Genomic DNA, 25,077 nt, shown 5'->3' on the forward strand with positions numbered 1-25,077 from the left:
CCCACTAAACAGGTAATTTGGCCTAATTTCTGGTTTTCCTAACTAACACAGTGCAGAGTCCACTTTCTTCCTTCTGCCACATACATTCTCTTCTTTTTTGATCTAGGAACAATTCAGTCTTATTCTAGCCAGGGAGCCATTCTGTCTCTTTAAGACAACTTTGCCCATTTCCGATCTCATCTATTGTGTTTAACTCTCCTTTTCCTTCATTTCCAACTTCCCAGGGGGCATTTATTGCTACCCTCATTGTAGCAACATAAATTCCTCAAACAGAAATCCAGCAATCAAAAAGCTTAAGGAAAAAAAAAAGTTTTTGATTTGAAAGGTGTCAGGAATGGTTTTCTGGACAAACACCTCACCATTACAACAGTATTCAGCTAACCTTCTTGGCCTCCTTGGCAGGCAGTTTTCCTTTCATATACAAGACAAAACTACATTGGGAAAAAGTGTTCTTTGTGAGCAGGTTCATGGGAACCGAAGTCTGACAAAGCTTTCTTTATGAGCTTCCTTTAGTAGGTCAAAGCTTAACCTTCAGTAGAAACCACTAGCATACCAAATAATTGATCTGAAATATTTTGAAACATTTAAGAAGACCAAATATGAATTCATTCAATTCTTAAGAATGGTTTCACTATTTTCCTCCTTTTACTGACAAAGAACAACTGTTTAATGTTTGAATACTAATACAACTTTTTAATGATCTGGAAGTTAAACAAAGACATCTGCTTTTCTGGAATAATTTTCTTAACTTCGTAGAACAAAACCAAGTAGGGAATATCCACTGGAGTTGAAGGAAGAAGCCTAAAGCTGGGGACTCTATCATTAGAGAAGACTTGAAGGAGAAAGAGACAAGGCAAATTCCAGGTAAAGGAAACAATTACACTGCCAGCAGAAACTCAGCAGTCAAGAGACAGTGGCATTAACACTTTAAAGTGCTCAGACAAAATAACCATATGAAGTGAGGTAGGGATCCAGTTTCATTTTTCTCCCCATTCATAACCAACTGTTCCGCACCATTTACTGAAAAAGACTTCATCGTATCACCTTTGCAGTGACTCAAATATCCATACATGTGGGTCTTCTGACTTCTCTAATCTGTTCCAATGATCTATGTATCTTTTCGTGTGCTAATACCACACTCCCTTAATTACTAAAGCTTTAGAAGTCTTGTTACCTAATAGCAACTTCTCCCATTTGCTTCCTCTTTTCCACTAGTATGACTATTCCACCCACTACAATTTCATATATATTTTTAAATCAGCTTATTTATTTATTTATTTATTAAGATGGAGACTTGCTCTGTCACCCAGGCTGGAGTGCAGTGCCATAATCTCGGCTCGCTGCAACCTCTGCCTCCCAGGTTCAAATGATTCCCCTGCCTCAGCCTCCTAAGTAGCTGGGATGACAGGTGCGTGCCACCACACCCGGCTAATTTTTGTATTTTTATTATTTTTTAAAAATTTTTATTTATTTTTTTGAGATGGAGTTTTACTCTTGTCGCCACGCAGTGGCGTGATCTCGGGTTCAAGTGATTCTCCACCTCCCGGGTTCAAGTGATTCTCTGGCCTCAACCTCCTGAGTAGCTGGGACTATAGGCGCCCACCACCATGCCCAGCTAATTTTTGTATTTTTAGTAGAGATGGGGTTTTACCACACTGGCCAGGCTGGTCTCAAACTCCTGACCCCAAGTGATCCGCCCGCCTTGGCCTCCCAAAGTGCTGGGATTACAGGTGTGAGCCACCACACCTGGCCAGCTTTTTAAAATTAACATTAAAAAAAAAAAGCCTGTTGGAGTCAGGTGCGGTAGCTCACCCCTGTAATCCCAGCACTTTGGGAGGCTGAGGCAGATGGATCACGAGGTCAGGAGATGGAGACCATGCTGGCTAACATGGTGAAACTCCATCTCTACTAAAAATACAAAAAGTAGCCGGGTGTGGTGGCGGGCGCCTGTGGTCCTAGCTACTCGGGAGGCTGAGGCAGGAGAATGGCGTGAACCCGGGAGGCAGAGCTTGCAGTGAGCTGAGATCACGCCACTGCACTCCAGCCTGGGTGACAGAGCGAGACTCCGTCTCAAAAAAAAAAAAAAAACTGTTGGAATTAAGTTGAACTTAGGTAAATTTAGGGAGAATGGACATCTAATAAAATGTATTGTTTTTCCTAAGAGTCACTGTTAAAAAACATTTGAGGCCGGGCGCGGTGGCTCAAGCCTGTAATCCCAGCACTTTGGGAGGCCGAGACGGGCGGATCACGAGGTCAGGAGATCGAGACCATCCTGGCGAACACTGTGAAACCCCGTCTCTACTAAAAAAAAAAAAAATACAAAAAACTAGCCGGGCGAGGTGGCGGGCGTCTGTAGTCCCAGCTACTCGGGAGGCTGAGGCAAGAGAATGGCGTGAACCCGGGAGGCGGAGCTTGCAGTGAGCTGAGATCCGGCCACTGCACTCCAGCCCCGGCGACAGAGCAAGACTCCGTCTCAAAAAAAAAAAAAAAAAACATTTGAAAGCAAATTTTCCAGCAACCAATGAATGGAAGCAATCCATGCTAAGAAGGACACCAGTGAAGCCCTGTATGGTAATGTTACCAACAAACCAGAACACAGACATCACAGGCTCCTCATCACTGGACCGAAGAGTTACTCCCACAGGGAAAGACAATGGGAGGCACTGGGCAAATGCACCTTGGCTGCTATGGTGAGACAAAAACTCTCCTTTCTGCACCTCTTTAAAATATGTCTAGAAAATATTAGTCAATGAATCATTTGTAACATTCTGAAGCATGACTTTCCTGAATGCAAAATATCCAAGACATGTTTCAGGCTCAGGGCCTTTCCCTTCTATCTTCTTGGAATACAGACATGTCAGCATGGCGTGCTGGTCATGCTCTTTAGGTCTTTGTTCCAACTGTCACCTTCTCCCTGGAATTCTATTTAAAACTGCAACAACCTGGCCAGGCACAGTGGCTCACACCTGGTAATCCCAGCACTTTGGGAGGCCAAGGCAGGATCACCTGGAAGGTGATCACCAAGGTGGATCACCTGAAGTCAGGAGTTTGAGACCAGCTTGGCCAACATGGAGAAACCCCGTTTCTACTAAAAATTAGCCAGGTATGGTGGTAGGCACCTGTAATGCCAGCCACTCGGGAGGCTTAGGCAGGAGAACTGCTTGAACCCCGGAGGCGGGGGTTGCACTGAGCCGAGATGTGCCATTGCCCTCCAGCCTGGGTGACAGAGCGAGACTCCATGTTAAAAAAAAAAACAAAAACAACAAAAAAACTGCAACCACCCTACTTGGCACTCCTTATCATCTTCTCTGGTTTATTTTCCCCTTGGCACTTCCCCTCGTCTTATTTATTTGTTTATATATCTGGCTGACTTCTCTTACTTTTCTGCTTCTTCCTGTTAGACTGTAAGCTCCAAGAGGGCAGAGATTTATTGTGTTCTTTACCGCAGCTCCACGACTTTTGGGATGGCACATACTGAGCACTCAGTAAATACTTGTTGAATTAATTCACGGAAGAGGTGCAGAAATGCAAACTATTTATTATAGCATTCCACCACCAGGTATCATGCTGTAGTTTGTGCAAAGACAGCTCAGAAGGCAAATCCATGAAATCTCATTAGCTTGTTGAATACTAAGGAAAAGGGATCATATGTTTAACTTCAAAACAGAACATTAGAAACTCAGGTCAAGTAGTCTTTTTGGTCTATGCTTACACATGTCAGACCCATATATTTAACACATTTTTAACATTTTTGTACTTGTTATTAGCTCCTTGCAACATTTTCTCAGTGCTTTTGGCACTAGGTAGGAAGAATCTGAGTTTCCATCTGCCCTCTCCCACTAACTTCTGTAGAAAAAAACGGTTTCCAAAGCACTATTCTTGAAAACACATGCAAGGCTATATTTACCACAGAAAAGGTCTGCTTTCCTCTTTAGGAAACATAACTTCATTTAAAAACATAATCTTTCAATCATGCCATACATGGATTTGAGCATAAACTTTTTATTTATCTTCCCGTAAAATTTTAGATTTTCCCTAAACTAGTTAATCCATCTTTATCTTTTCACGTGGACATTCCAAAGAGACCATGAATCTGTATTCCATTATCCTTGAAATTCACAGACTGCACAGAGGACCTGCCTCCTCTCACAGGAAGTGAGCACAATGGTTAGGTAATCAGGGATATGTGCCTGGAAGCCGGAATCTTAGAATTTCTTTATCTATAAAAAGTGGGGATTGTACCAAATGATTCTAAGACCCAGCCAGCTCTCATGATGAAAATGACAACAACATCATAAATGTTTAATTCATCTCTGGGGTTAAACCACTAATAACTGGCAGCCAAAGCTCAAAACAAATCTTTGTGTTGTTGTGTTTATGTGTGTAATATGTACCAAAAATTTCTAGTAATTCCACAGTAAAGTTTTAAAAATATACAATTCCCTTTCACTATTTCTCTCTCAGCCCATCCCTTTCTCAATCCCTACCTAGAGTTGAGTAATCATTGTGAAAATTCCTTCATACCTTTTCCTATGTGTTTACATACAGGTATACAGCTTTGTTTTCAAGCTCTAATCTTCTAACTCTAAATTCTACATTCTTGCCAAAAAAAATTTTTATTTCATTTTATTTTTGAGACGGAGCCTCGCTCTGTGGCTCAGGCTGGAGTGCAGTGGCACAATCTCTAGTCACTGCAACCTCCACCTCCTGGGTTCAAGCGATTCTCCAGCCTCAGTCTCCTGAGTAGCTGGGATTACAGGCGTGTGCCACCACGTCCTGCTAATTTTTATATTTTTAGTAGAGATGGGTTTTTGCCATGTTGCTCAGGCTGGTCTCGAACTCCTGAGCTCAAAATGATCGGCCTGCCTCGGACTACCAAAGTGCTGGGATTATAGGCGTGAGCCACCATGCCTGGACAAGAAATTTTATTTTATACCTCCCTTGTGATTCTCCACAATTGTAAGTTTGATATTCAATATACAATGGGTATTCAAAACATGCTGTTGATACTCAGGGCCACCAAGTATGGATTTTGGCCCCAGCAAAGTACATTTATTTCCAAATGTTAATATTGTAGATTTAAAAAGTTTTTGCAGGTACACAGTAGGCATATATATCTATGGGTGAAATACATTTAAAGGATAACCAGCTAAAATTTTTTCTTGTTGTCGTTGAGGCAGGGCCTCATTGTTGCCCAGGCTAGAGTGCAGTGGCTTGATCTCAGCTCACTATGATCTCGACCTCCTGGGCTCAAGTGACCCTCCCACCTCAGTCTCCTGAGTAGCTGGGACTACAGGCGCACGCCATCACACCTGAATAATTTTTGTATTCTTTCATAGAGATGGAGGTCTTGCTGTATTGCCAAGGCTACTCTCAAACTCCTGAGCTCAAGCTGTCTGTCTGCCTCGGCCTCCCAAAGTGCTGGGATTACAGGTGTGTGCCACCATGCCTGGACTAGCTAACATCTTTGCACGGGATTCTCCCAGAGTCCCCTTCTATGTTGCTGGACCCAGTCATTCGTAGCAGCTTCCCTCAATCTCCGGTAGAGCCTGTGGATGCCATTCCACCACATCACATTCCTTCAGAGCTCACGCGACTCACCATATCTGCTATGGTTTAGATGTGGTTTGTCCTTGCCAAAATGTATGTTGAAGTTGGATCCCCAAAGTGGCAGTGCTGGGAGGTGGGGCCTAGTGGAAGGTGTTTGGGCCATGGGGATAGGTCTCTCATGAATAGATTCATGCCCTCCTCGTGGGTGAATGAGTACTCACTCTCCAAGGACTGGATTAGTTTCCAAGACAGCAGGTGGTTAACAAGAGTCTGGCTTCCTTGCACAAGGATGGCACACAAATTTGTGAAGCACTCCATACTAAAAGAAAAAGAGCCAGGTGCAGTGGCTCATGCCTGTAATCCCAGCACTTCAGGAAGCTGAGGCAGGCGATCACCTGAGGTCAGGCGTTTGAGACCAGCCTGGCCAACACGGTGAAACCCTGTCTCTACTAAAACTACAAAAATTAGCCAGAGGTGGTGGCGCACACCTGTAATCCCAGCCACTCAGAAGGCTGAGGCAGGAGAATTGCTGGAACCCAGGAGGCAGAGGTTGCAGTGAGCCGAGATTGCACCATTGCACTCCAGCCAGGGCAACAAGAGTAAAACTGTCTCAAAAAAAAAAGGAAAGGAAAAGAAAACGAGTCTGGCATCCTTGGTTCCCCTCTTGCCATGTGATATTTTTTTTTTTTTGAGACGGAGTCTTGCTCTGTTACCCAGGCTGGAATGCAGGGTGCAATCTCGGCTCACTGCAACCTCTGCTTCCTGGGTTCAAGCGATTCTCCTGCCTCAGCCTCCTGAGTAGCTGGGATTACAGGCACGGGCCACCATACCTGGCTAATTTTTCTATTTTTAGTAGAGATGGGGTTTCACCATGTTGTCCATGCTGGTCTCAAATTCCTGACCTCGTGATCCGCCTGGCTCGCCCTCCCAAAGTGCTGGGATTACAGGCCTGAGCCACCATGCCCGGCCTACCATGTGATCTCTTGATACACACCTGGTCCCCTTCCAATTCCCACCATGAGTGGAAGCAGCATGAGGTCCCCACCAGATGCAGCTGCCCAAGCTTGGACTTTCCAGCTATAGAACTGTGGGCCAAATAAACCTCTTTAAAAAAATTAAAAGTAATAAAAAAAAATAAAAACAACTACTGGCCGGATGCAGTGGTTTACACCTGTAATCCCTGCACTTTGGAAGGCCGAGGCAGGTGGCTCACTTGGAGTCAGAAGTTTGAGACCAGCCTGGCCAACATGGAGAAACCCTGTCTCTACTAAAAATACAAAATTAGCCGGGCGTGGTGGCGCATGCCTGTAATCTCAGCTACTCAGGAGACTGAGGCAGGAGAATCACTTGAATCCAGGAGGCGGAGGTTGCGGTGAGCTGAGGTTGCGCCATTGCACTCCAGCCTAAGCAACAAGAGCGAAACTCCATCTCAAAAAAAAAAAAAAAAAGAACAACTACCATTCTTAGGTATTCTGTTATTGGAAAACAAAACAAGGATAGTATGATAAATAGAAAACTAATTATTGGTTAAACTGTAAAAATGGCCATCAGATGTAATTTGTAGTTTCATTCTGGGGAACAATAAACTTCAACTTTAGTATTTTCTTTTTAATTTGGTGGCCGAAAATATTTAAATAGTTATACAGTTTTTCTAAAAGACAATACGCGGCTGGGAGCAGTGACCCACGCCTGTAATCCTAGCACTTTAGGACGCTGAGGCGGGTGGATCACTTGAGATCACGAGTTTGAATCCAGCCTGGCCAACATGGTAAAACCCTATCTCTACTAAAAATACAAAAATTAGCCGGGCATGGTGGCAGGCGCCTGTAATTCCAGCTATTCAGGAGGCTGAGGCAGGAGAATCATTTGAACCCAGGAGGTGGCGACTGTAGTGAGCCAAGATCACTCCATTGCACTCCAGCCTGGGTGACAGAGTGAGACTCTGCCTCAAAAAAAAAAAAAAAAAAAAAAAAAAAAAGACAATATAATGGTGATATCAATGAGACACATGTATGTGTTTTACAAAAAACTGGGTTGTAACTGCAATCTGAGTAAGGAGTACAAATTCCACTAAAGCATATAAACCTTACTGCCAGAGGTTATTTAATATTGAATTAAAACCCAAGGAGCTAGCAAAACTACTCTGTAGAAGTCAAAACCACTCTGTGTTAGAAGTCAGAACAGTTACCTTGGGGAGGGTTAATGATTGGGAGGTAGCACAAGAGAATCTTCTGGGGTGCTGGAAATGTTCTGTATCTTGAACCAGGTGATTAAACAGGCATACACATATAAATTTATCACATTGTACAATTAAGATTTGCAGGCTGGGCACAGTGGCTCACGCCTGTAATCCCAGCACTTTGGGAGGCCAAGGTGAGTGGATTACCTGAGGTCTGGTGTTTGAGACCAGCCTGGCCAACATGGTGAAACCCCATCTCTACTAAAAATACAAAAAATTAGCCGGGCGTGGTGGCAGGCGCCTGTAATCCCAGCTACTTGGGAGGCTGAGGCAGGAGAATCACTTGAACCCGGCGGGTAGAGGTTGCGGTGAGCCGAGATTGTGCCATTGCACTCCAGCCTGGGCAACAAGAGCAAAAATCCGTCTCAAAAAAAAAAAAAAAATGTAAACTTTGTGTAAATTATATTTTAATAAAAAATGAAAAAACAAAGTAAAACACAAGGGCCTGGAAAGCCTAGTCTAAATGTGTTGAGGTATGTTTTCTAACTCAGGACATGGTCCATATCGATGAATGTTCCATGTGCACTTGGAAAGAATGTGTATATTCAGCTGCTGTTGGGCAGAGTGTTCTATAAATGTGAATTAGACCAAGCTGGCTGATGGTGTTGCTCAGTTCTTCTGTATCCTGTCGATTTTCTGTCTACTGCTTCTATTATTGAGAGAGGAATATTGAAGTCTCCACATGTAATTGCAGATTTGTCCATTTCTGCTTCATGTATTGTGTGAAGCTCTGTTGTTAAGGGACATAATACAGGTAGGATGGCTGTGCCTTCTTTGTGAACTAACCTGTTATTATGTAATGTCTTTTTTATCCCTGGTTATTTCTTTGCACAGAAGAAAACCTTGATATTAATACAGCCACTTCAACTTTGTTTCTTTTTTTTTGAAACCGAGTTTCACTCTTATTGCCCAGGCTGGAGTGCAATGGCACGATCTTGGCTCACTGCAACCTCTGCCTCCCGGGTTCAAGCAATTCTCCGCCTCAGCCTCCTGAGTAGCTGGGATTACAGGAGTCTGCCACCATGCCTGGCTGATTTTTGTATTTTGAGTAGAGGTGGCGTTTCACCATGTTGGCCAGGCTGGTCTTGAACTCTTGATGTCACATGATCCACCCGCCTCAGCCTCCCAAAGTGCTGGTATTACAGGCGTGAGCCACTGTGCCAGGCTGCCACTCCAACTTTCCATTGATTAGTGTTAACATGAGGTATCTTCTTCCATCTTTTTACTTTCAGCCTACCTGTATCATTATATCTGAATTGAATTTCTTACAGACAACATACAGTTGGTTCATCATTTTATACCCATCCTGACAATTTCTGTCTTTTAATAGGCGTATTTAGATCATTTGCATTTAACGTAACTATTGGTATATTTGGATTTAGGTTATCATTTTATTTGTTTTGTCTGTTCTTTCTGTTTTACCTTCCTGTTTCCCCTTTCCTGCTCTCCTGTGAGTTGTTTCAACGTTTTTTGAAATTTCATTTTGATATATCTACCTCATCGTAGAGTAGTTGCTCTAGGGATTACAATACATATATACGTAATTTTTCAAAATCTACTTAGAATCAACATTGTACCTCTTCAAGAAGAATGTACAAATGCATAGGGTACCTTAGTCTCCCTTACTTATGTTGTACTTGTCTTAGATATTACTATATCTACAACCATTAAAACTTGATCAGTTATAATTTTTGTTTTCAACTGTCAAATATATTTTAAAGAACTCAGTAGGGGAAAAATCATCCATTGTATTTACTCCCCAGGTATTTACTATTCTTCATTCTTTTTTTTTTTTTTTTTTGAGACGGAGTCTTGCTCTGTCGCCCGGGCTGGAGTGCAGTGGCCGGATCTCAGCTCACTGCAAGCTCCGCCTCCCGGGTTCACGCCATTCTCCTGCCTCAGCCTCCGGAGTAGCTGGGACTACAGGCGCCCGCCACTTCGCCCGGCTAGATTTTTGTATTTTTTAGTAGAGACGGGGTTTCACCGTGTTAGCCAGGATGGTCTCAAACTCCTGACCTCGTGATCCGCCCGTCTCGGCCTCCCAAAGTGCTGGGATTACAGGCTTGAGCCACCGCGCCCCGCCTATTCTTCATTCTTGATGTACAAAGTTCCCTTCTGTCTAAAGAACTTCATTTAGCAATGACTTTAGAGCAGGTCGGCTGGCAACGAACCCTCTTAAGTTTTTCTTCATCTGATAATACTTTCATTTCACCTTCTTTCTTGATAGGTATTTTCACTGCATAAAGAATTCTGGGTTGACAATTCTCTCAGAACTTTATTTTATTTTTCAGACGGAGTCTCACTCTGTCGCCCAGGCTGGAGTGCAGTGGTGTGATCTTAGCTCACTGCAGCCTCTGCCTCCCGGATTCAAGCGATTCTCATGCCTCAGCCTTCTGAGTAGCTGGGATTACAGGCATGAGCCACCACACCCAGCTAATTTTTGTATTTTTAGTAGAGATGGGGCTCTCACCATGTTGGCCAGGTTGGTCTCGAACTCCCAACCTCAAGTGATCCACCCGCCTCAGCCTCCCAAAGTTCTGGAATTACAGGTGTGAGCCACCATGCCCGGCCTCTCAGCACTTTAAAAATGTGCTACTATCGGCTGGGCGCGATGGCTCACAGCTGTAATCCCAGCATCTTGGGAGGCCGAGGGGAGTGGATCACCTGACATCAGGAGTTTGAGACCAGCCTGGAAAACACGGTGAAACCCCGTCTCTACTAAAACTAGAAAAATTAGCTGAGCATAGTGGCATGTGCCTGTAATCCCAGCTACTACGGAGGGTGAGGCAGGAGAATTGTTTGAACCCAGGAGGCGGAGGTTGCAGTGAGCCGAAATCGTGTCACTGCACTCCAGCCTGGGCAACAAGAGTGAAACTCTTCCAAAAACAAACAAACAAATAAACAAAAAAAAAGCCAGACGCAGTGGCTCATGCCTGTAATCCCAGCACTTTGGGAGGCCGAGGCAGGTGGATCATTAGGTTAGGAGATCGAGACAATCCTGGCGAACACGGTGAAACCCCCTCTCTACTAAAAATACAAAAAAATTAGCCAGGTGTGGTGGCGGGCGCTTGTATTCCCAGCTACTCGGGAGACTGAGGCATGAGAATTGCTTGAACTCGGGAGGTGGAGGTTGCAGTGAGCCGAGATCACACCACTGCACTCCAGCCTGGGCAACAGAGTGAGGCTCCATCTCAAAACAAAACAAAAACAAAAAACCAAAAAATGCTACTGTCTTCCAGCTTCCATGGTTTCTGATACGGTTTGGCTGTGTCCTCACCCAAATTTCATCTTGAACTGTAGTTCCCATAACCCCCACATGTCGTAGGAGCAACCAGGTAGAGGTAATTGAATAACGGGTACGGTTTCCCCCATCCTGTTCTCATGACAGTGAGCCCTGTGAAGCGGTGCCTTCCACCATGACTGTACGTTTCCTGAGGCCTCCCCAGCCATGTGCAACTGTGAGTCAATAAAACCTCTTTTCTTTATAAATTATACAGGCTTGGGTATTTCTTCACAGCAGCGTGAGAATGTGCTAATACAGCTTCTGATGAGAAATCCACAGTCATTTAAATCATTGTTCCTCTACAGGTAATATGTCATTTTTCTCTGGCTATTTTTAAGATTTTTATATTTAGCAGTTTGACTATGATGCCTCTGTGCATGGATTTCTTTGATTTATCTTGTTGGGATTCATCACTGGATTCACAAGTCTTCCTTATAAGTGTTTGAAGTATTTGAGAGATTTCAGACATATTAAACTCATAACTACAGTTTGAAAGATTATGTAATGGTTTTAAATGTTTGGGGAATTTGATCAGTCAAATCCATGAGCTATTACTCAAAGAGAAGAAATAGCAGTAGTTCTAATTTTTATACAAAAAATATTAATACACGGCCAGGTGTGGTGGCTCACGCCTGTAATCGCAGCACTTTGGGAGGCTGAGGCAGATGGATCACCTGACGTCAGGAGTTCGAGACCAGCCTGGCCAACATGGTGAAACACCGTCTCTACTAAAAATACAAAAATTAGCTAGGTGCGATAGCGGGTGCCTGTAATCCCAGCTGCTCTGGAGGCTGAGGCAGGAAAATCGCTCGAACCTTGGAGGTGGAAGTTGCAGTGAGCCGAGATCATGCCACTGCACTCCAGCGTGGGCAACAAGAGTGAAACTCTGTCTCAAAAAACAAAAAACAAAAAACAAAAAAAATCCCAAAAATTAATACAGACCCTAGAGACAGTCTGCCCAAGTTCACATGACGGTGCTGCCATTTACTACCAGCCAACCTAAGGCAAGTCACCTACCCTCTCTCCACCAGCTGCCTCCTTAGTAAATGAGGAAGATAATAATAACATCTGCCTCAGAGAGTTTTTGTGAGGATAAAATGAGTTAATATATGTCTGTCCAAGAAACATAGCGACAAGGAAAAAATAATTTAAAAAAAAAATTTTAAAAATATTTTTAAAGAATAATGTCTGACACATAGAAAGGGCTGTACGTATACCAACCATTTTTATTATTTTAAAATGAGCACAGAGGCTTAAGTTAGTTAAGTTTTAAAACTTTAATATATTGAATATTGATTAAAACACAAGTATCTGTAAACATTTCTCTTAGACACAAAAGCTGTATCTTGGTCCGTAAAAGCCCCTAACCACAGACAGAATAGAGTCCCATGTGGTAGAAGCCACAACTCAGTCAACTTTGAGTCTCTCACAAAAGTGATGTACTCAATGAACTACAGATATTGACTAAACAGGTGAATTACATTACCATTCACCAATAGTTGGTGCCAGCCACAACACGGTCAAATAACATCTCCACCAATATCTACAATACACAGAAATGTCTGAGTCCACAGCACTGCAGAAACAGATTGGTCAGGATCCCAGTGCTACAGAAGAGACCTCAGCTAAGAGGTGCATATTCTGGCAATAAGCCAATATTCATATAAATACTTTTCTCATAATAATTTCAAGAGAAGAACTAGAGATTATTCAAAACTTTGAAAAACAGGCATGTGCCTGCTCCTGTAAACACTCAGGAAAAAAAATGTCTGCTTTCAAAGTGTAATAGTAAGTTTTAAATACTAAAATGTTCTCTCTTTTTTTTAAGATGGAGTCTCACTCTGTCACTCAGGCTGGAGTGCAGTGGTGTGATCTTGGCTCACTGCAACCTCCACCTCCCAGGTTCAAGCAATTCTCCTGTCTCAGCCTCCTGAGTAGCTGGGACTACAGGTGCATGCCACCACACCCAGCTAATTTTTGTATTTTTAGTAGAGATGGGGTTTCACCATATTGGTCAAGGCTGGTCTTGCACTCCTGACCTCAAGTGATGTTCTCTTTTAAAGTGATGTTAGGCCAGGTGTGGTGGCTCATGCCTGTAATCCGAGCATTTTGGGAGGCCAAGGCAGGAGGACTGCTTGAGCCGAGGAGTTCAAGACCAGCCTGGGCAACATAGTGAAACCATGTCTCTACAGACAAAACAAAACAAAAATCAGCTGGCTGTGGCAGTCATCCCTGAGGTCCTAGCTACTCAGGAAGTTGAAGCAAAAGGATCACTTGAGCCCAGGAGTTTGAGGCTACAATGAGCTGTGACTGTCCCACTGCACTCTAGGCGGGACAACAGAGCGAGACTCTGTCTCAAATAAACAAATAAAGCGATGTTAGATTTTTGGAGGCAGGAAAAAGTTAAAAACACCAATGTTTTTAGTTATATTCCACTTCAGCTAAAGATGGTTTTAAAGTATTGTTTGAGTGAGGTATTATGGCCATATTCTGGCAAATCAGAAGTAAATTATCTCATCCTAGAACACAAGCATGTTAAGCATCAGCTATGGCTCGTGCCTCCTCGGGTGAAAAGCAAAGCAAGGCTCACCTCGAAGTTGTACTTCCTCATCTGGTTGAGGTGCCGGCAGTACAGATAGAGCATGCCGATGCTGCTGCCCACTGCGATGTAGTCCCCGTTGGTGTCGAGGGCCGTGAGATAGACCACGATAGAGCGGAAACCCTTCTGGATCTTTGTCGGAATGGCATTGAGGAGATAGTACAACGGGCAGAACTCTCTGAATGTAACAGGCTCTGATATCGATGCCATGGCCAAGGTTTCCACAGACGATCTTCACGCAGGAAAAGGAATGTTTATTTGTCATCTAGGGAAACCTGGGGGCTGCAGAACAAAGCATTACAATCCTTTCAATGCCTAGTCACATCAAAAAGAAGTATGTTTAGTAATGGGAACATGGAACTTTTAGGCAGGTAAACATTATAGCTGGAGTTTAAGTAAATAGAGAAAGTAAACAGGTGTCATGAAGATCACTTTTGAGCATTTAACTCAAAATGCACTTCAGTATGTTCTGATCTCTATGATTTACGTTGTAGCGAATGCCACGGAGAGGTGGCAAGAATACAAAAAACCAAACAGTTCTTACTCCCGAGTACCTTATGATCTAGACAGGGAGGCAGATGAAACAGTGAAAAGACACAAATCCACAAGTAATGAGGTGATAATTTGTGGGTCTCCATGAGAAGAGAGAGAGATCAGTGGGCATTAGAGTGAATGTAGACATGGCTTCACCGAACACATCCTGAACTATGACGCCCACCAGGTTGGACAGGATATGGAAAAGAGAAACAGGAAAGACACTCTAGCAGGAGAACAGTGGGCCAATCTCAGACACAGATATGCTGGCTGTGTTAATGAGATGGTGAAGAACAGGCGCCCTGGCCTGGCTGGATGCCCACAGCCTCCTCAGCGCTCAGAGTCCAGCCACACAGCACCTCATTCTGTTCCACATGGAGACCCACCCACTTAGCACTTTGGCTTCAAAGCTTCCCTTACTAAAGATATGTAACCCTTCCATGCACACCATCTGTCACAAAATGCTCACTCACTCATTTAATCCTCACCCTACCTTATAAGGCAGGTAGCAACATCCCCAACTTTTAGAAGAAGGGACTGAGGGCCAGAGGGTCATGAGCCTCACTCAAGATCAAACAGCCGAGACTCGACTCTCGGTCTTTTCCCTGCAGTCCTAGGCTCTTGCCAACACCACAGTCACAGCTCTGACAGGCAGGCTGTAACAGCCCAGGCAGATGCTCTGTACCTGATTACACCTGGAGGGATATTTCAGCTCTTCAGGTTCTAAGGAGACTCCCAAGCTTCTCTCATAGAAACTTCTTGCATCGTGGATTTATGGTCTCTCTGAACTGTGGGTTTTCTATTTCTACATAGTGGACTGACCAATGCATTGGCTGTTCCGTCCACTTGGAATGTTCTGTCTCTACTGAGTTTTTCCTCCTTCTCAACTGTGCCCTCTTTCATGAGCCATACTTGACTGCTCCTCCCTCCACTGAGTTCTCTCTTTGTCACCTCCCCCTGTTTTACTTTCTCTACACAGTCCCTTTCTTCTTCTTCTTCTTCTTTTTTTTTTTTTTTTTTGAGACACAGTCTCACTGTGACCCAGGCTGGAGAGCAGTAGCAAGATAATGGCTCACTGAAGCCCCAAACTCCTGGGCTCAAGGGAACCTCCTGCCTCCACCTCCCACGCAGCTGAGACTACAGGAATATGCCACCACGCCTGGCTAATTCTTTAACTTTTTCTGTAGAGGTGAGGTCTTGCTATGTTGCCCAGGCTGGTCTCAATCATTGCTCACTACAGCCTCAAGCTCCTGGGCTCAAGGGATCCTCTCGTCTCAGCCTCCCAACGTGCTTGGACTACAGGGTGCCCATAGTCCCGTGCCCGGCCTATCCACACATCTCCTTTCTTTTCTCTGACTGGGTATCTGCCTGCCTGCCACCCCGACACACACACACTAGTCTGTAAGGCCCATAATAGCAGAGCCCATATCTGCCTCACTCGCCCTTCCTTCCCCCACACAGAGAAAAGGGCTAAGCACATCACAGGCATTCAGCAAGTATTTGTTGAATAAATGAATTAATGATGAAATAGGAAAATTTTGCCCAGGAACAGTGGCTTATGCCTGTAATCCTAGTGCTTTAGGGGGCCAAGGTGGGCGAACTGCTTGAGACCAGGAGTTCACAAGCAGCCTGGGCAACATAGCAAGACTCCCACCTCAACAAAAAACATTTTTAAAAATTAGTCAGGCATGGTGCTGCATGCCTTTAGTCCTAACTACTCATGAGGCTGAGGTGGGAAGATCACGATTTTAAAACAAATATTTCATTTTATAAAAGAGGGTTTCACTATGTTGCCTAGGCTGGTCTCCAACTCCTGGGCTCAAGTGATCCTTCCTCCTTGGCTTCCCCAAGTGCTGGGATTACAGGTCTGAGCCACTGCGCTCAGCCAGGAAGATCACTGGAGCCTAGGAATTTGAGGCTGCAGTGAGCTATGACTGTGTCACTGCACTCTAGCCTGAGTGACAGAGTGAGACACTGTCACTTAAATGAATAAATAAATAAAAGGAAAATTTGCAAGGAAGGAATGAGTGACAAGAACGGAAGAACAAAGGCTGTGCTTTCTGGGATCATTTCTATAGTTCATTATTAGAGAAGTTTCTCTGAAAGTGTAGAGCAAAAGAAAAAATATTAAATATAAAATTCTAAAACATGGAATGAAAGAGCAGCAAAACATCATCTTTTCTTCAATATGACCCCAATTCAATGCTGGAATAATAATTCCCTAAATCCGTATAGCATATCCAGTTTTCCAAGCATTTTCAGATTCTATTTCCTTTTTTTTTTTTTTTTTTTTTTGAGACGGAGTCTTGCTCTGTCTCCCAGGCTGGAGTGCAGTGGCACGATCTTGATCTTGGCTCACTGCAACATCCGCCTCCTGGGTTCAAGCAATTCTTCTGCCTCAGTCTCCCAAGTAGCTGGGACTACAGGCGTGTGCCACCACGCCCAGCTAATTTTTGTATTTTTTAGTAGAGACGGGGGTTTCACCACATTCGCCAGGCTGGTCTCAAACTCCTGACGCCATGATCTGCCCACTGGAGCCTCCCAAAGTGCTGGGATTACAGGTGTGAGCCACTGCGCCCGGCCTTAGATTCCTGTATTTCATCTGATAGTCACAATAGCCAATACAGTGAAGTAGGAAGACAGAATATACCCATGTATGAGAACTTTCTTAAAGGTAAATAAATAATAATAATAATTGCATTCCTCTGTGATACTTACGAACCCAATCCAACCTCTTTTGCATTAATAATAATGGGAATAGCTAATGTTTTTACAGATGCTTCTCAACTTAAAATGGGGTTACGTCCCAATAAAACCATCCTAAGCTGAAAATATAAGTAAAAATACATTTAATGCACCTAACCTGCCAAACATCTTAGTTTAGCCTAGCCTAACTTAAATATGAGATTAGAATACTTATGGTAACCTAGAGCTGGGCAAAATCGCCTAACCAAAGCCTATTTTATCATAAAGTGTTGAATATCTCATGTAATTTATTTAATACCATGTTGAAAGTGAAAAACAGAATGGCTGTATGGTTACCTGAAATACGGTTTCTACTGAATAGTATCATTTTCGTTCAATCTGAAAGTCAAAAAATAGGAAGTTGAAACCTTGTAAGTTGAAAACTGTCTGCACTTAATACAAACTGTTCTTAGCACATGAACCCATTAAATCCTCACCAAAAAGAGAGAGAGAGAAAAAAAAGACCAAGAAGTAGGCATCATAGTTACTTCCATTTTTTTTTTCCTGCAATCCCCAAACATTACACATGAATGTTCCTCCACTTCATGGGTGTGGAAATTTCTCATTCTTCTTTCCAAGGCACAGAAACAGTAAAGGCTTTGTTTCCTTCAAGAGTGCAGACATACACACTCACACACACATTGATATGCCGCAATTTCTTTAACTTTTTATAACAGTTATAAATGCTCACTATCAAAAATTTGCTTTTTTTTTTCTGAGACTCACTCTGTCACCCAGGCTGGAGCGCAGTGGCATGATCTTGGCTCACTGCAACCTCCACCTCCCAGGTTCAAGCGATTCTTGTGCCTCAGCCTCCCAAGTAGCTGGGATTACAGGTACCCGCCACTACGCCTGGCTAATTTTTGTATTTTTAGTAGAGACAGGGTTTCACCATGCTGATCATGCTGGTCGTGAACTCCTGACCTCAGGTGATCCGCCCACCTTGGCCTCCCAAAGTGCTAGGATTACAGGCTTGAGCCACCAAGCTCAGCCTTGCTGGGATTACAGGTGTGAACCACCATGCCCGGTCTCAAAAATTTGTTAATACAGAAAAGTACAAAGAAGGCCGGGCACGGTGGCTCACACCTGTGAACCCCAGCACTTTGGGAGGCCGAGGGGGGCGGATCATCTGAGGTTGAGAGTTCAAGACCAGCCTGACCAACAAGGAGAAACCCCATCTCTACTAAAAATACAAAATCAGCCAGGCGCGGTGGCACATGCCTGTAATCCCAGCTACTCGGGAGGCTGAGGCAGGAGAATCGCTTGAACCCAGAAGACTGAGTTTGCGGTGAGCCGAGATCGTGCCACTGCACTCCAGCCTGGGCAACAAGAATGAAACTCCGTCTCAAAAAAAAAGAAAAGAAGAAGAGAGGAGAAGAGAGGAGAGGAGAGAAGGCTGGGTGCGGTGGGTCACACCTGTAATAATGCCAGCACTTTGAGAGGCCAAGACGGGTAGATCACTTGAAGCCAGAAATTTGAGACCAGCCTGGGAAACATAGCAAGACCCTGATTCTACAAAAAATACAAAAATTAGCCAGGTATGGTGGTGCACAGAGAATCACTTGAGCCCAGGAGATCAAGGCTGCAGTGAGCTCATTACACCACTGTACTTCAGCCTAGGTGACAGAGTGAGACCCTGTCTCAAAATAAAAGGACAAAGAAGTAAAGAAAAGCCACAATCTCATCATACTGAGATATGCCATATACACAGATAGCTACAGATACACATATATATAAACACATATGAACACTCACAGACTTTTTCACTTAACAAATCCTAAGTATCTTCCATGTCATTAAACATTACCCTAGAATGTGATTTTTAGTGACTATACTACACAGAAAAACTGCAGAGGACACACTGTATGGATAAACCAACATTTTCTCAACCAAAAGATTTTAATTTCACCATCATAAACAACAGACATATATCCAAGCATATTCTTGGAGTACACTTCACGAGGTGAAAATGTTGAATTAAAAAAAAATGTATTGCCAAACTGCCTTGAAGAATGTGCATATCAATTTATGCCTCACACACGCTTTTCCAAAGGACATCGAGAGGCCCATAAGCCACAGTACCCAGATGAGTCAGGACAGCCACGTCTGGGGGCCAGTTGCCCAGGAAGGCCCCAGCGGGCACAAGAGAATCCAAGCTATTTCCCTATCTGGGGGCCTCTGGATGGACTTAGCACCAGACTTGCCTGTCATTCACCCACCATTCAGATAGGAAGAGCAGGCTGAGGCCAGTTCCCAGCAAAACTGTCCTCCTGGCAGAAAGAGTGTCTAGGACAGGCTGAGGAAGAGGCATAGAGCCACTGTCTCACCGTCCTGTGCTAGGTTTGGGAAAAACAATGCAGACTCAACAAACATTTCTGCTAAGACTTTCTGCTCCTCCTCCTTATCCAATGTTCATCCAAGTCCATGTTCCACCCCACCCAACCCCCAGGTCTCAGACCTACAGCCACAGAACTGACCCTCTTTCCACCAGGGAAGAACTGTACAATGAGTGGCTAATGATACTGAAGTGAAAAAGACCTGAGTTCAAATCCTAGTACTCCTAAAATTACCTGAAGAACCCTGGAAAAATTGCTTAACCTCTCTAGATCTCCATTTACCATCTGAAATGGGATTAGTAAAACATACATCCTAGCTATAAACACAGAGTAAATGAACAATGTCAAAAACTCTTACCCATCTTGTATCTTCTACCAGCTGCTTGGGCCATGCTGTCCAAGCCAGAAAAGGGGCATCCTCCCCGATCCCTCCTCCTCTCCTCTCCATGTCCCCAGTTCTCCATTTGGTACATCTCCCACACACTCCAGTGTGTCACCCCTAACTCGGGCCACCACTGCCTCTCACCTACAGCGCTCTCTGGTGCCCAGCACATCTACCCGCCTCTCCCTTCCCCCATCCACATGGCAAACAGAGGGATTTTCCTGATGTGCAAAGCTGATGTCATCACTCCCTTGCTTAACACTCTGCAGTGGTCCCCATCCTCCTCCTGCTAAAGCCCAAGCGTCGCTGGCTTACAAGAACCTTGGTGATCTGGCCTCTGCCACCCCAGGATCCCTCATCTGTCCTCCAGCCACACTGAACTGCTTCTAATTAAAACAGGCGTGACCTCTCATGTCCTGGCCTTCACACCTTCTACTCCCTATCTCTAGAAGGCACTTTTGTATCTGCTTTAGCTGATGAGATCTTCTAGCAAGAAAGTGGAAGTGCTGAGCTCTTCACCAATAAGTATTGCCTAATGTTATTTCCTCCTTTAAAAATCTCATTACCAGCCGGGCGTGGTGGTTCATGCCTGTAATCCCAGCACTTTGGGAGGCCGAGGTAGGTGGATCATCTGAGGTCAGGAGTTTGAGACCAGCATGACCAACTTGGTAAAACCCTGTCTCTACTAAAACACAAAAATTAGTTGGGCGTGGTGGCAGGTGCCTGTAATCCCAGCTTCTCAGGAGGCTGAGGCAGGAGAAACGCTTGAACCCAGAAGGCAGAGGTTCCAGTGAATCGAGATTGCACCATTGCACTCCAGTCTGGGCAACAAGAATGAAACTCCGTCTCAAAAAAAAGTTATTACTCAGCCAGGCACAGTGGCTCACAACTGTAATCCCAGTACTTTGGGAGGCTGAGGTGGGCAGATCACTTGAGCCCAGGGGTTTGTTTGTTTGTTTGTTTGTTTATTTTTGAGATGGAGTCTCGCTCTGTCGCCCAGGCTGGAGTGTAGTGGTGCGATCTCAGCTCACTGCAAGCTCCGCCTCCAGGGTTCAAGCCATTCTCCTGCCTCAGCCCCCTGAGTAGCTGGGACTACAGGCGCCCGCCACCACGCCCGGCTAATTTTTGTATTTTTTTTTTTAGTAGAGACGGGGTTTCACTGTGTTAGCCAGGATGGTCTCAATCTCCTGACCTTGTGATCTGCCCACCTTGGCCTCCCAAAGTGCTGGGATTATAGGAGTGAGCCACCGTGCTGGGCCGAGCCCAGAGGTTTGACACCAGCCTGGGGAACATGACGAAACTCTGTCTCTACAAAAAATACAAAAAATTAGCCAGGTGTGGTGGTGCATGCCTGTAGTCTCATCTACTCAGGAGGCTGAGGCACGAGAATCGATTGAGCCTGGAGAATCGACTGAACCTGGAGGATCCACTGAGCCCGGGAGTTCGAGGCTGCAGTGAGCCATGATCGAGCCACTGCACTCCAGCCTGGGCGAAAGAGCAAGACAATCAATCAATCAATCAATAAAAATTTTTAAAAAATAAAAATAATTTTCCTTATAGTAGCTCTGTCAAAATTATGACATTCAACTTTTAAGAATCCATCCGCTTGATTTGATGCTATCCACTGACAGCTCGCAGTCTCTACACAGGAAGGGCTTTGAGACTGCAGTCTAGCTAGAATGGAGTCAAGGGATTTACCTCAAAAGTGCATTTGCAGAGCAGGTGCACTATTCTCCTCCGATAATATGTTTATTTGTGGTGGCTTAGGAAGTCTTAGTGGGTATTACAAAAGGTCAGAATCCCTGGCCATCTCCTTGGCACACTCAGTGATAATCCTACTATAAGCAACTTCAGAACCCAGAGAGGGAGCGCACGGCTGCCCTTGCTAGGCTCCAGTGTGTACTAGAAACTGTCACAATTGTCCGGCAGGTAACAGCATAACCACATTTTGAATCAAAAGTGTTGTTCAAGCTGAAATCCTAGTATTCACCCTCAATTCCTCTGTATCCCTCATCTGTACAACAATCTCTCAACTCAGTCCATCAGCCCTATCTCTAAGCCTCCCTCAAGCCTGGCGCCTCCTCACCAACTCTGTGGCCATGCCACAGTAGAAGCTATCATATCCCTCGCCTACACTGCTGCCATGGTCTTCCACACCTGCCCCTAGAAGCCAGGCTCATTCAGCCGTCAAAATTAGCTGTTTGACTTCACTGAAATGAAAAGCGCTTGCTTTCCAAAGGGCACCATCAAGAAAGTAAAAATACATCTAATCCACAACACTGACTAAAATTTTTTTTTTTTTTTTTTTTTTACTGACTAAAATTTAAAAAAAAAAAAGACAACCCACAAAATGGAAGAAAATATCTGCTGGTTATAAAGCTGATAAGAGCTTTTACCCAGAATATATAAAAAGCTCTTAAAACTCAATAATAAAAGACAATTTTAAAAGCTGGGTGCAGTGTCATGTGGCTACAGTCTCAGCTACTTGGGAGGCTGGGTGGGAAGATCGCTTGAACCCAGGAATTTGAGACCAGCCTGATCAACACAGCAAGACTTCATCTCAAAACAACAACAAAAGACAATTTTACAATGGGCAAGGTCTAAGAAACATTTCTCCGAAGAAGACACACAATGCCCAGTAAGGCTGGACGCAGTGGCTCACATCTATAATCCTAGCACTTTGGGAGGCCAAGGCAGGTGGATCACCTGAGGTTGGGAGTTCGAGACCAACATGGCCAACATGGTTAAACCCTGTCTCTACTAAAAACACAAAAATTAGGTTGGCATAGTGGTGCATGTCTGTAATCCCAGCTACTCAGGAGGCCGAAGGAACGAGAATCACTTGAACCCAGGAGGTGGAGGTTGTAGTGAGCCAAGATCACGCCATTGCACTCCAGCCTGGGCGACAGAGCAAAACTCTATTTCAAAAAAAAAAAAAAAAAAGCCAATAAGCACACGAAAATACGCTCAGCATCATTAATTGTTAGGGAAATGCAAATCAAAACCACAAGGAGATACCACTTCACACCCACTAGGATGGCTACTAAAAAAACACAGAACATGTGTTAGCAAGGATGTGGAGAAAACTGTATACATTGCTGGTGAAAAATAAAATGGTGCAGCCACCAGTCAGCGGTTCTTCAAAAGGTTAAACACAGAGTTACCATATGACTCAGAAATTATATTCCTAGGTTTATGCTCAATAGAAATGATAACACGTCTACAAAGAATTTGTAGATAAATGTTCATAATATCACCACTCATAATAGCCAAAATGTCAAAACAACCTAACTGTCCATCAGCTGATGAACAAACAAAATGTGTTCTATCTACACAATGGAAGCCTGTTCAGCAATAAAAAGGCGTGAAGTACTGATTCATGCTACAACATGGAGGAATCCTGAGAACATTATGCTAAATGAAAGCAACCAGACACAAAACACCACATATTATATGATTCCACGTACAAGAAATGTCCAGAATAGGCAAGCTATAGACAGAGAGTAGGTCAGTGGTTGCCCAGGGCTGGGAGAAGAAGGGGTTAGGGTGTATTGCGGAAGGGTACGGAGTTTCCTTTTAGAGTGATGAAAAAGTTCTAAAATTGGCGTAGTGATGGTTGCATAGCTGTGAATACAGTAAAAACCATGGAATTGTATACAAATGTGTGAACTGTGTGGCATGTAAATTATATCTCAATAAAGCTGTTACCCCCCAAAAAACAAAGGAAAACATCAGTTCCTTCAAAGAGAAATCAGACCATACTACCCATTCTACTCAAAACTCCTCACTTGTTCCCCAGTGCTCCAAGAATAAAAACCAAATGCCCCATGTAGTCTAAGTCCTTTGCAGCTCCCCGTCACCTCTCTACCCATCTCCACTTGTCCTCCAAGTTCTAGCTCCACTGGCCCACTCTGTCCTGCTCAGGTTTCATCATTATTTCCTCTATGCAGAATGAATGATCTTCTCACTTCATTTATCTGGCTTCTTCTCAACCATGGGGTCTAGCTTAAATATCACCACCACAAAAAGGCCTTCTCTGACCAGATCACTTAAGAGTACCCACTATCCCTTCTTTCCTGTATCACACACGCTTTATAATTCTCATTACAACCTTTAACTGCTTTATTTGCTAAACCATTTAAAAATCATCTCTTCTATGAGAATGTAAGCAACATGAATTCTCTCTTGCTTACCAAGGTAACTCCTAGTATCTAGTAATATCTTTGGCACAGAAGAGATGCTCGGTAAAGATTTGTTAACTTCAGGTCTTACTGCAAAACAATAGTCTCAATCCAATCTTTAAAATTGGGCCAGGCACAGTGGCTCACGCCTGTAATCCCAGCACTTTGGGAGGCCGAGGTGGGAGGATCGCTTGAGGCCAGGAGTTCAAAACCAGTCTGGCCAACATGGCGAAACCCATCTCTACTAAAAAATACAAAAATTAGCCGAGTGTGGTGGTACACACCTATAATCCCAGCTACTTGGGAGGCTAAGGCAGGAGAATCACTTGAACCTGGGAGGTGGAGGCTGCAGTGAACCAAGATCGTGCCATTACACTCCAGCCTGGGCAACAGAGTGCTATTCCATCTCAAAAATACATAAATAAAAATATAATGAATAATGCTTCCTTAGTCATGAATATTTCAGTTAAAAAAATACAAAACATTACTCTATGGCATTCTTCAAGAGACTATGCTTCCTTTCCCCACCAGCCCCATCAATCTCATAACCCTGGAAGGTGCAGCTAGCCTTCACTGATGACTGCTAACACCCAACTGCCACCCTGATGGCCAATTTCTCAAAACTGGAGCTAGGACTAATATAGAGTCTAAGTCATCCACTTAGCAGTACAATAACCATGTTATCAGAGTGCTCTGACTACATTAATGGTTTAAGGATTCTCTCCAAAATCCCTAGGAAGCAACAATTCGTATCCTTATTGTAGAATCTACATTTGAAATCTGGCTACGACATCTATTAATTAAGTATTAAATTCTTAAGGAGGAATGTCATGAGACTGAGGCAATCATTTATCTTCTAGACAAAATTTTGTCACTTCCTTGCTCCCATCCCCATCGGCTACCCAATGGTCACAAGCTAAAGCCTAACACAAGCATGGAAAGTAGACATTATGACAAAACAGTCTATATCTAACTTCGCCTCAGGCCACTCTTCATCCACACACTATGCACTTCCTGCCTTAGCAACCACCCCTCTGCTTGCTTCTTCCCCCAGCCCTGGCTCCTCTCTGTCTACAGCTTGCCTATTCTAGACATTTCATTTAAATGGAATCATATACTATGTGGTGTTTTGTGTCTGGTTGCTTTAACTTAGCATAATGTTCTCAAGGTTCCTCCATGTTGTAGCACAAATCAATACTTCGTTCCCTTTCATTGCTGAACAGGCTTC

The 25,077-nt window shown here is 44.0% G+C and overlaps 1 protein-coding gene and 1 pseudogene across 10 annotated transcripts in view; one reads left to right on the plus strand and one right to left on the minus strand.

Moving 5' to 3' along the window:
• Nucleotides 1–25,077, minus strand: part of TECPR2 (tectonin beta-propeller repeat containing 2) — a 140,330-nt gene that overhangs the window by 112,673 nt on the left and 2,580 nt on the right. For 8 of the 10 annotated variants that reach the window (XR_004432249.1, XM_033191215.1, XM_033191209.1 and 5 more), the window contains exon 2: nt 13,663–13,953. Coding sequence is in view for 9 of the 10 variants with exons in the window: in XM_033191215.1 (XP_033047106.1) it covers nt 13,663–13,881 (219 nt within the window). In the remaining variant the exon portion in view is untranslated. Of the gene's footprint in view, nt 1–13,662; nt 13,954–17,247; nt 17,290–19,644; nt 20,288–25,077 lie in introns of those variants that run through there. The other 2 variants (XM_033191210.1, XM_033191211.1) reach the window with 2 other exon arrangements.
• LOC117071956 lies at nt 16,253–16,334 on the plus strand (annotated as a pseudogene).

The sequence above is a fragment of the Trachypithecus francoisi genome, unplaced genomic scaffold (assembly GCF_009764315.1).
Source record: "Trachypithecus francoisi isolate TF-2019V2 unplaced genomic scaffold, Tfra_2.0 Lachesis_group3, whole genome shotgun sequence".
In the NCBI taxonomy this organism is placed as follows: Eukaryota; Metazoa; Chordata; class Mammalia; order Primates; family Cercopithecidae; genus Trachypithecus; species Trachypithecus francoisi.